We start from the raw sequence: 12,371 nt of genomic DNA, 5'->3' as shown, positions 1-12,371 counted from the left end.
ATATACACTTATGCGTCGTAACACCTTGCTTGCAAAAACAAGAGAGGCGAACTGCATGTCATGATATGAAAAGTTATTGAAACTAAAGAAAAGGAAAAAAAAAGCAAAATTAACCGAAAGTACAAGGTTGAAAACAATAGAATCCTACAAGAGAAATAAAAGGAAAACTTAATTCACACAAAAGGAAGACTTTTTAGATTGAAAGCCAACTATTAAATTGCACGAACGATGAGCTATAAGAATTCTAATTTGCAAGGTGGATATCGTTTGAAAAATGGGAACACGCTGAAAGAAGATATTGTAAACGAATGTCGTAACGCTTTTCATCAAGTTAGTATCTCACACAACATTTTCTTTCATTCACAGATCTCTTTGAAAAAAATTCGGAATTTTATTTTAAACACAAAGAGGTCTGGTGGGAAGAATGTATCAAATATTTTTTGTTAGAAGGGAAAAATTAGTTTGTTGTCGTTTTTTAAAATGGGTTAAAAACAAAGACGAAGCGGTCGAAAGTGAAAAACAGCTTTCCAATTGCAAACTGGAAAACGTAATTGCTTGAAGAGAGTTAAAAATTTCTTGTTACGTTTGAGCGGGAAGCGCAACCTCAAATCTAGATTTTTTTTTCTTTTTGATATCGCAGCGGCGTTATAATATAACAAAAGAGACAAAGAGCCAGGATATCGAGATCGCAGAAGCTAGTTTTGTAGGCAGTGCATCAATGTTAATTCAAACTTAAAAAGGCGTTTTTTTGCTTTTGTTGAGGAAGTAGGTTCTACGCTTTGGAAAGGACTTTTCAGGTTTTTGGGATCGATCTAAAAAACCTAAATAATCCTGAGACGAGGCTAGTACACATTATGTACGTGCCAAGTTCACGTTTTGAAAAATAATGCAAACACCCACGCCTTGTCTGAGACTATAACACCTCCCAAGGAGTTATTAAAGAGACTAGGTTGACAGGGTTTAACCTCGATCCCAGGATCTGTTGCTTACTTTTAGCATATCGGACGACCTAGCAGCCGCGGATGAAAGACAAAAATTCCTAGGAACGAGGTTGGAGCTGGTTGTGATACTTAATCTGCGCAGACATTTTAATGGCGGTTGATAAATTCAGGTTGACACAAATTCATGACGTAAATAGCTTATATTGCGCTGGACTACTGCACGACTAGAATATCACAGGCTCAGAAGGGGACTGTGCACGAGGTTAAAAAACCAACAAAATAGCTTCGTAACCCAGTCTGTTTTTTATTTTGTTTTCATAGTCTGTTTTGGTGAAAGAAGTGACTGTAGCAAAACCTAGGGAGACAAATACATGTCAGCCAATAGAGAAGCGTTCGATCAACCTCGTCACCGGGGCTTTTTAGGCTTTTGCATATCAGGTTTTGTCCCCATGCACAAAATTCTAAACGCCCGGTTTAATTTAAACGTTGCAAATTAAGGTGGCAGTAACCCTTTTAAAAATCGAATTTTTTTACATTAGACTATGTATCCATATTGTTTCTGTTATAACACACTTGTCACGATTTTATAGCAAAAATACTATTATCTTTCACCAAAAATATTTAGCCTCAACAATTACTTTTTAAAATAAAATTCATGAATAATTCATTAGTTCTGCCGAAAATAGTTCAAGTCTACACGCTTGCGAAAGTACCGAAAGAATTGACGTAATTAGTAAAGTGAAACGGTAATAACAACAAAGATGGCGCATTATGTAGAAATTTAAGACGATTTTTACACTGCACGAGCTTTAACTTTCGATAGCATTTTCGTTTTACTTTAAAGTTTTTAGACAGGCTTTGTGAACCATGCAGCCATAATACGGTGTGCGGAAATCTTTTTATTCGTAATATTTTTATTTTAACAGCATTCATGCAGCAGGGGATGTTTACAAAGAATCTTTTGAAAAAAAACAAGAGGCTATTATTCAAAAAATATGAATGAACAAATAAACTCTGCATACCGTTTTAACAGGGTTAACCCAAGGTTCATTTAAAAACAGAAGCTGATGAAAAATAGCGAGATTGTAAAAAGTTGAAGCTCGTAGAAGCCGAATATTTTCTTGTTTATGATACATGTTTAAATAGAAATTTCTGCTGGCTCAGCAAATTTGATGTTAAAGTAAAATCATGTCATTATGTTTTAAGGCCTATATTTTTTGGAAATAGTAAAAAAAAAAATGGTATAAATAAAACACTGAGTAAATAATTCAGCTATTTGGACAGCTAAAAAGGGTTACTGCCACCTTAAAATGGAGAAAGAAATTCTGCTTTACAAACCCTGCTGGTTGCGACCATCCCCGTCCATAGGGTTTGTTGCCTATGCCAGGACCGCTTAGCGCTTACTTTGGTGGCTCGCCGCCCGTATTGATGTGGAAAAGGAAAAAAACCCTGGGGATGAGGTTGGGTTGTAGCCTGTAAGTCCTACTACAGTCTTTGAATGACAAGTCACAGGAGCTTTTCATTAGAAAAGAAAAATATCTATTAAATAAATCTAAATCTAAATGAACAGCTGTTTAAAAAAAATAGAAAAGACGTTAATAAACAAAAAATTGTTTGCTGATGTTTAGTTTATATTGAGGATTTCAACCTCGATCCTAGGACCTGCTGTCTCCTTTTGTATATTTAACGTTGTGTGTTCTTAGCAAACATGACCGATAGATCGAATGTAAAGTTAAGTTTGCTATGTTCTAATGAATAGTTTAGTTGTGTCATACTTAAACTATAGTCAGAGCTCCAAAGGGGTCAACTTTAACAATTTACCATAATTCCTTATTTTCTGTATTAAAAGTGAATGAATTTAATAAGGATTTGGGCATTATAAATATTTCTCATTCTCTGAAGAAATAATTAATCTTAAGGCAGTAACCCTGCAAAACATATGTGAAGGAATTGTAACTTTTCTTTTCAATGTTTTCACTTTTCTTCAAAACTAGAGCCTTCTTAATTCATAACAGTTTTCTTTTTTCTTTTCTAATTCTTTAATAAGAGCGCTATGACAAAATAAATACTTATTTAACAATACTTAACTAAACTTGTGTATGAAAATATATATTTTTACACGTTAGGGTTCTTCAAAAGGTTAAGTTGAGAGTAGAGGTGGAGTGTTTTGTTTCTGAGTAAACAAAAAATATATATATTAAGAATTTTGTTTACTTCTGCTTTCGATTTTAAATATAAAGTTACAATAAACATTTGCACATCCACTTTTGACCTTTCATCATTTTCTAGCCATAAAAGGACAAGAAACTTTTTAATGATCTGAGTTCACGAGATGATAAAAAACATCATTTTATATCGTTATCCATAAGTTGCGACTTGTCAAGTCAGCGTGCGTATATTCTAATGACGTAATTGATCTCCGTCGGTAGGTTTGGTTAGAAAACGAAAATATTTAACATTTGAAAGAAAAAAAATAACACATAACAGTTTAATTAATTAGAATATGTGTGTCATCTAGGCAAAATGTTTAACTTAAAATAAAAACTTATTTCTAGCAAGAGGATGTAAAACTTAAGATGTTGATTTATACCAGCTGTTTTTTAAAGTCCCAACGAAGGAGCTCCAATTTTTTAATTAGTCCCATATATGGCTACTTTCGTATCCTCGGCAGGTTTAGGCGATATCGAAAATTTTAACTTTGGAGATAGGCCATCACATCAGTAAAAGCACTTGGAAAAATGGCTGGGAAAAATTTACCAGAAGATACTTTAAACGAAATAAAAGAGCAGTTTAATGAAGTATGTCTGATATAGATTGTCTGTCGTTATTATTCTTTAGGCTTGTTTGATTTATTCTTGTTTTCTTTTGCATAAGTGTTTTATTTAGCTACCTCGATTCGGCTTGGACCTCCGTTATTTTTGCTCATAAAAATCTAACGTAAACCTACCTATAGCTAAACTCATAAGGCGTGCTTGTAATTGTATATGTTACATAACATCAAATTCCTTCTCCGCAATAAATTTGAACTATATACACCAATATAAATTGAGTTTTCATTACATTTAGCATTAATAATAGATAAACAAACTAGCTAGCTAGTTATGTTTTAATAATAAGATTGCACCATGGACAGTTTCTGTTGTTAAATAAAGGTGTGAAATTCCACATGCATTCACAAAATCTTTTACCAGATTGTGTTAGCTGTTACATTACATAGCTACATTGCTAGAGCTGTTAGAGTTTTATTTGGGTGCTAAGTTTTCATATGTTTTTTAAAACCACGAACAGAGAAAGAACATTTTTCATTTGGTGTTTTTAATTGCTTTTTATGCTATTGTGATGAAATTAAATATCCCAACCCTTCCAAAATTATAGGGACTTCCCTGTAATAAAAATGGGAATAAAATACTCCTGGTTATATGCAATCTCATAAATAAGCAAAAATGTATTACAGCTTCTGTATCCTGTGTTTACCATATCCCCAATCTGGTTTTTACTGGGTTAATAGATGACTTTCTGTATGACGTATGTACACATATGCAGCGCAAAAAAATATAAACAACAGACTGTGACGATCGATTGACACTAAAATTGATAAAGTCTTCTCTTAAACAGAAAAGATAATAGTTAAGAAAATATATATACAATTCCAATTCATTTTCAATCTGATATTTCTAAAACTCTATAAATTAAAATAATAGCCAATTTTGCCTATTTGGTGCTTTTCTTTTTCCCAGAGATATCATTAGCTAAACATAGAAAAAAATTACTTGACGTTTAGATTTACCCTATAGGCAAGTTTTATGTTCACCTTTTGGTGAGATTCCCACCCATGTGCAGATAAAATCTAAGAAAATTTTGTTTCACACTTGTAAATCATACACAAAAGTGGATGCCAACACAGACACATTGTAACCAGGATTTGAAACAAATAATGAGTTTTTTGCAAAAGATATGTAAAATATATATATATAGCAACTTTGTGCATAAATTAGACAATATATATATATTGCAGTCTTTAATGTCAAATTATAATACATTTGGGTTCACCTGATTCACAGGTGTGTAAAAGCCACCAGCAACAAACAATCAGCAGAAAAACCATTTGAGTTGAAAGTGCTTTCCCTTATTAAGGGCTTACAAAGAGTTAGGAAACTACAAATGCTGTGATTTATAGGGGAAGGTGTAATGAAATAGAATTTAACTTGAAATATCATTTTAAGCCTGCTTCGAATTGGGTATAATTTTTTTAATTTTATCTTTGTTTTTGTGTAGTTTGATGCTGATGGTAACGGACACATCACTTCAAAAGAACTTGGTGCAGTGTTTAATGCACTTAACGAAAATGTTCCTGGATACAAACTCCGTGAAATGATCGAGGAAGTTGACAAAGATAAGAATGGAACAATCGAATTTGATGAATTCTTGGAGGTAAGAACACATCTTTTTAATTTTGATAAGACTTAAAAACCAAATATGATTATGAAGTATGCTTGCTCATGCATGTTTTTACCATGTGAGTCAATGATTATGTTGAATACCATTTGCTTATGGCGGAACCCTTTTATTTAAGCTTTTGTTTGCATTTTGTTAAAAGCATAAACTGTACATTTCATTGAGGGAAAAAAATCATTTAGATGTATTGTAAAGTAACATCAAAAGGAGTGTTTGGACAGTGGACTTCTCTGGTATCAAAGCGTGCAGGCATTAAAGTACAAGGAGGCTCAACAGAAGCTTCTGCCGACGGTACAACTCACACGTCTTCAGATGCAGAACAAATTGCGTTTAAAGATTGGATAAATTCACAACTTAACAAAGATCCGGATTGTCAGCAATATTTACCGATTGGCGAAGGGGATGATCTTTTTGAGAAAATGAAGGATGGCATCTTGTTTTGGTATGTTGATCGCCTTTTTTATCACCTGTGTCCTTAGTGCATATTAATGTATCAACAAAAATTGTCAACACAAGTGTAAATTTTGCTGGCAAACATAAAAAATTACTAAAACACAGTGGCTAGTAAATTTTCTGAAACAAGTCCTAGTGTTCCTGTCAATAATTCTGACCATTCATTAAATTCATAGTTTTTACTGAATAGTGGGGGAAGCGAGAAAAAAAGCACTGTATTGATGAATTAAAGTTGTAAAGAAATAATTTCTTCTTTAGTAAAATGATCAATTTATCTGCTCCAAAGACTATAGATGAACGAGCTGTAAACAAAGGAAGGCTTAATGCGTTCTTGATACAAGAGAACAATATTTTAGTCACTAACTCTGCACAGGCAATTGGATGCACAGTTGTCAACATTGCTGCCGAAGATATATCACGTGGTAAACATCATTTGATGTTGGGACTTTTGTGGCAGATTATTAGGGTATGTTAGGCAAAGTGTTGTGCACTTGTTGATTATAAGTAATTCCTTTTTTTACATTATATACAATACTTTAAACCTCCATCTCGAATTAAGGTCATTATTTGATTATTCCTCCTACGAAGAGGATTAATCGAAATACGCAAGTTAATGTGTCCATTTAGTTTATACAGGTGCTATATGATTTAACTTGAACTGTTTTTTTTTAAGTTAGAGAGGTAAAAAAAAACAGTGATAACAACTTGTATATGTTTCTTTATTTTCATATACTCATTGTTATGCATATTAATAATCTACCCTAATAGTTTAATATGAACAACTTAAATTCTACAGTAATGACTTTGCTATGTGACACATGAATAAACTTCTAATAATTTTTTGGCATGTTTTCTTTATTTAGATTGGTTTATTTGCCAACATCACTCTGACTGCCAATCCCAACATTGCAGCTCTGTTAGAAGAAGGCGAGACGATTGAAGATTTGATGAAACTAACACCCGAAGAATTGTTATTACGATGGGTTAATTACCATCTTCGAAAGTCCGGTTCCATGAAGAGGATCAACAACTTCTCTGGTGACATCAAGGTGCAATAAAAATTTTGTTTATCCTTTGCTGTGACAACAAATATGGCCGATTGTATCTTCAGATCAATGCTTTATTATGTGTTAATGATTGCTTAGACACGTTTTTTATCATAGCATACAATATTGTAGTCTTTATTTATCTTTTTTTCTATACACACTTGGTTCATTGAAGAGACAATTGATTTTATGTATAATTACTGTAATTAGTACATACTATTTTTTTAATTTTTTTTGTAAAATTCTCCTCCCTATTGTGCCATTGTGTTCGCAGGATTATGGAGAGACAAAATCTCTGCAAACCTTGTAATGACTAGTAGGATGCATTTAATTAAAAAAAACTGCAACTTATAGAATTTTGAAATCATGAATTAAATCAACTCTGGAACTTCCATAAAATTGCAAACATAAGTATTGGGAAATGAAGTTTTGCGAAGGACATGTTACATCCTATTATTATTTCTCACGTACTGTGATGAAATTTAATATTAGCTTATTTTTTTTGCTTCAGGATTCTGAAGCTTATGCCATCTTGTTGAATCAAATTTCACCACAAGAATTTGGAGTTGACCGGCCTGAACGGGTTATGTCTGTAAGTGAATCTTTCAATTTTAATCTGATATCTTTAGATATATAAGAAGAATTTAACATTTGTATATATTTCCTGTTAATTTAGGTTGGAGATCATACCAAGAGAGCTGAGTTAATTCTGAAAAATGCAGATAAAATAAACTGTAAAAAGTTTTTGACACCCAGGGTAAGACGTTCATATATGCTAAGTTGGCACACAACGTACACTAGTTAGAAAAATTTAAACTTAAACTGAAAGTATATGTTGAACTGAAAGTAATGTGTTAGGCGTGATTCACTATTCGGTTTTAATTAGCCAAACGGAATTTTTTTGTTTCTTTTGTTGTCACTTAAGAGGTTTCCCAGAATAACATTTTTTTGTATTCGGATTTTCAGGAAATTTGCAACGGAAATGCTAAACTGAATTTGGCTTTCGTTGCTAATCTTTTCAACCATTTCCCAGCCCTTGACGACGCTGATATCGAAGACGTGGAGATTGAGGATTATGAGGAAAGTAGGGAAGAAAAAAGTATGTCTTATTGTTTGTTTGTTTGTTTGTTTGTTTACCTTTCATTCCATGTGCCCGTCTATCTACCTTTTACCGTAAGTTATTTAGGCGGTGATAACACTGCATTGGTCTAAATCTTCAACTCATTTTTCAATGACCCCTAATAGCCTATTGAGAAAACGTTGTTGGGGTGTGGCACGATTTTTTTGTCACTCCAGTGAAGTCTTAGTTTGTAAGCTGATTATAGCTATAACATCCTCGCATTGCGAACGAGAATTTAAATTAATTGCGATGTGTCGAGCAAAGATAGTTCATATGGAAATGTCTGTGTAATTATCTTCTCACTTGTTATAAATACCTTTTGAGTCATCCTTGCCGAGAGTTTTATGCACAGCGCTGAATACTTTTACAACTACCCTTTGAAGTTTCTATTTTACTTTTAAAGATTTTGTTTTCGTTTTTTTTTTCTCTTTTTTCGTTGGGCATTTTACTAAAGAAACGTGTTAGGCGTAACATCTCGTTCGCACCCTTTTAACTTTAATTTATTTACCGTGGAAAAAGGTTACCGACATAAACGTAATTTGCCAGTTGTGTTTCAAGTACACAATTTACCTTACGCGGATTAATTTTCGCATAGATTATTTTTCGCGATTTCGCGAATATGACGATTGTTTAACTACAGATTTCTTAAATAACAACACATTTAAAATCATTTGGTTGAACATAGTGAAATCACATAAGCTTTTCCCAAGTTTGTTTTCTCCATTAAGGCTGAATTTCATCCATGTGGTTTTTGTTGAATGTTTTCATGCTTCTCTTTGAATTTTAGCTTTCCGTAACTGGATGAACAGTTTGGGCGTAAACCCGTTTGTTTACCACTTGTATCATGATCTCAACAATGGAATGGTGTTATTCCAGGTAAATTCATTTGAGCTCCTGACTCCTAACGCTTCTGAACATTTTAGCAAAGTGACCTCTTTTTGTTAGATGGTTTTTCAAACAAGTTTTAACCCTAGGACCCTTTCAAAATTGGCGTCTCAACAAGGCCGAAATATCGACTTGTCGTGATCTTCTATGCACAGTTACTCGACTTTTGCATATCAAAATAGGAGCCTCATTGAATTTCCTATCCGGCAGTGCCCAATTGATCTACATCGGCGCAGCAGGTGGCCGGAAATTGAGTTCAATGTTTTTTGTATAATATAATGCTTCAGGGTCTAAGGGTTAATTACTGCGAGGACTATTTTTCGTGGGCTCGTGTCTTTTTGCATGCTGCAATTGTCTAAAATTAATTTTATGTTTTCAGTTATTCGAAGACATCAAGAAAGGTACTGTGAATTTTGACAAAGTCAACAAGCCGCCATTTAAACTCGCAACGGGTGGCAACATGAAAAAGATTGAAAACTGCAACTACGCTGTTGAGTTAGGGAAAAGCAATAACTACTCGCTCGTTGGAATCGGTGGCGAAGATATTTACAATGGAACTCACACTCTTACTCTAGGTAACTATCGCCATTTTGTGTAACCCTTAGGTTCAATTTACTGTTCTTCCCATGATGTTTCAGTGACACTTTTCGGGGTTTTTATAATCGCATTGACCAATTTTGTTTTGCAGCCCTTGTTTGGCAGATGCTTCGTCATTATACCATGAACCTGTTGGGTAATCTCACGGATAAAGATGGAGCCACTATTAAGGACGTCGAAATTGTGGACTGGGTAAACAAGAAGGTAAAATTTGGACTGTGTTTCATAGATAGATAATGATGTGAATTGACGCTTAATGCTCCTTACAGTCAATTGCACACAGATCTTTTGGACCCCAACCCCACCTTCCCCCGATACGACATCGTTAACATGTCTGCGTCCTTCGCTAAATTTTGGTAACACATGCCTTTGTAATCCACTTGGCCATAATCCAGAACAATGTCTATACGTTTTGGAAACTTCAAAATCAAAAAATCCGAAAGTTTTGTTCGTCACTGCCCTTTTTAACTTCACGAAGGAATAATTTCCAAAATTAAAATTTAACCCAACTTTTTATTGGTTTAGTTGCAAGAAGCACACAAGAAGACAAACATAAAAAGTTTCAAGGACTCTACTATAGCTTCAAGTCTTGCTGTTATCGATTTGATCGATGCTATCAAACCTGGCAGTATCGACTATTCTCTCGTTGTGAATCCAGCTTTAGAGGATGAGGTTAGGACTCTTTGTTTGTTTGTTTGTTTATTTTTGTTTGTTTTTGTTGTTAATTCCTTTGTTTTCACGTATGTGTTAATTTTTGGCCAACGACAGAGCCGTTCCGTTTTATTTGTGAGATGATCATCGACATGTAGGTAAATATTTAGCAACATTTGCAAGGTGTACTTAGCGCTGCGCTGCGCGATAGGGCATCGAAGCTGCATAATGTCCACTGGAAACAGAATTTGGCGCACAAACTTAAGATGACCGCGATTCAAGCAAATTTATTGGTCAAAATCATGAAATCACGTCGTTACTCACTCCATTACTCACTTTTGATTAGCGTGTGCAAAAGCGCTCTTAAATATTGCACAGTATTGAGCATTTTATTGTGTGTGCCTTACCTGGCGTGCTAAGTGGACTTTCCCCTTAACATTCGACCTTGGCTTTGATTGTTTTTTTTCTAGACAGACGCAAAATCCGTCTTGCAATGCGCTACTTAAGAATTACATATCCTAGATATGACTAAACATACTGACGACTAATGTCAATCACATCATTACTTGTCAAATGACCGTTTCAATTTAACTTTTTTCTAGGACAAAGAGTTGAACGCCCAATATGCCATCTCCATGAGTCGTAAGATTGGGGCGCGCACATACGCTTTGCCTGAAGATCTCGTGGAAGTCAAACCGAAGATGGTACTCACTGTGTTCGCTTGTCTGATGACACGTGCCATGTCAAAGTGAGACTGCTTGATTTTAAACGAGGCTGTTATTTACTGATGTGTATGTTTTAGGACGTTTCTAGTGATCTTTAAAATTTTATTCTTAGGTAGCTTGTTACAAATATAATAGCGAACATTTTTGCGTTCTCTATCTGTATGTCCTAACCCTGAGTGAATACTAAGCTAATACGAAGAAAGCTGTCTTCTTAAAACACGAAATACGTTCGTTAGCCAAGCAGAGTCTGAGTTTATTAAAATAGGACCATGTAAATGTTTTGTTTTGTTTCTTTTTTTATATATTTTAGTTTAAGATTTTCTATTACCTTGCATTGATAATTTATTATTATACACACAACACTACATGCCTACTGTATATTTTACACGCAATGTCGTGCGCCTACGAACATTGAACACTTATAGAGAGAGGTTCTGAAGGTTATTTTTTGTACACAATCGTCTTCAGATTTTCTTTTTCTTTTATTTGTATTAGTATGACAGACTAGTTGGAAGCCCTTGTGAGTACCTCAGTTCGTGTTAAAGGGCATGTAAATCCAATTCGCTCGCTCCAATGTAGGTCATTTGTAAAAAAAAAGATGGTAGTTAATTGTAAAAACACAACTTGTACATTATATTAGTTCTTACGTTTTGGGATTTATATCGCTTGATTAGAAAGTTATGACGTAGTTGTTTTCGTATACTGTAAGAAATTAAATTGTTTGTAACCAGTTTTTTTTGAGCGCGTGATTTTATCCCCATTCGACTTGTCAATGGTCCGCCTGCTGTGGAACGAATATCTTATTCCACGAAGAAGTGTTCTGTGGAATCAAGCTATAAATTATTTAAGGTTACAAGTCAGGGTACCACGCCCCAACATCTCATTCAGTGTTAAAAACAAAGAAAAACTTCTGTTTTACGTTTGGGAAGAACTTTGGCGAATCTGACGGATTAGGTAAAAATCCTCAAAATTAAATTCACATATTCATTTTTTGGTTGTATGCTAAATTAAACAGCTCCAATTGTTTTTGTTGTTTTTTTGTTTTGTTTTTGTTTCTTTCTTTCTAAGAAAGTTTATCCCCTAAATTATATTAATTTTTTTGTTGTTGCATGCAGTTACTGGGGAAATAAAATTCCGTCAACCATTCTTTCCACAATTTTTTTATTTAGTTTCTTAATGTTTTCGAGCGTCCCTTAAATCGTCCTTGGCAAAGCAGTAAACTGCATTCAGCTGCATTCATGTTTCCAAAGCTCTTCATCGGAGGGAGCTATGGGGTCGAGAACGCATTCAGCTACTTTTTAAGTTATTTAGGAATCTCAAAACCGCTTTTCTATGCGGGACGGGGGAGTGTAAAAATAAAAGGCTATTCCACGTGTGTCAATTCCATGCAGTGGTAGTAAAAACGTAATCCAACAGAAGATATGGTCAAACTTAACTATCCTACACTAACAGATTTATTATCACAGAATCACAGAAATTAGCGCGCAAAAAAATGTAC

General features: G+C 34.1%; 1 protein-coding gene across 2 annotated transcripts; it reads left to right on the top strand.

The window, feature by feature from the left end:
* On the top strand, window positions 1-11,600 carry LOC130628849 (plastin-3-like). Of its 2 annotated transcripts, none has more exons than XM_057441875.1 (13): window positions 1-330; window positions 5,217-5,372; window positions 5,579-5,838; window positions 6,108-6,315; window positions 6,713-6,898; window positions 7,407-7,487; window positions 7,572-7,652; window positions 7,862-7,994; window positions 8,803-8,891; window positions 9,280-9,475; window positions 9,589-9,701; window positions 10,023-10,169; window positions 10,751-11,600. In XM_057441875.1, the coding sequence occupies exons 1-13, from the start codon at window positions 229-231 to the stop codon at window positions 10,898-10,900; spliced, it is 1,902 nt and encodes a 633-aa protein (XP_057297858.1). In that variant the 5' UTR covers window positions 1-228; the 3' UTR covers window positions 10,901-11,600. The 2 variants fall into 2 exon arrangements, with proteins under 2 accessions (XP_057297858.1, XP_057297860.1); XM_057441877.1 differs by lacking the exon at window positions 1-330 and adding an exon at window positions 3,586-3,739.
* The last annotated feature ends 771 nt before the right edge of the window (window positions 11,601-12,371 follow it).

The sequence above is a fragment of the Hydractinia symbiolongicarpus genome, chromosome 15, assembly GCF_029227915.1.
Source record: "Hydractinia symbiolongicarpus strain clone_291-10 chromosome 15, HSymV2.1, whole genome shotgun sequence".
Taxonomy (NCBI): domain Eukaryota; kingdom Metazoa; phylum Cnidaria; class Hydrozoa; order Anthoathecata; family Hydractiniidae; genus Hydractinia; species Hydractinia symbiolongicarpus.
This window is presented reverse-complemented; position numbering and strand designations above follow the sequence as displayed.

Bases quoted from the DNA above. Each gene is read 5' to 3' on its own strand.
- LOC130628849 (XM_057441875.1), top strand. From the start codon at position 229: ATGAGCTATAAGAATTCTAATTTGCAAGGTGGATATCGTTTGAAAAAT. The intron at 7,995-8,802 runs GTATGTCTTATT...TTTGAATTTTAG, and splicing joins GGAAAGTAGGGAAGAAAAAA to CTTTCCGTAACTGGATGAAC. The intron at 9,476-9,588 runs GTAACTATCGCC...TTTGTTTTGCAG, and splicing joins AACTCACACTCTTACTCTAG to CCCTTGTTTGGCAGATGCTT.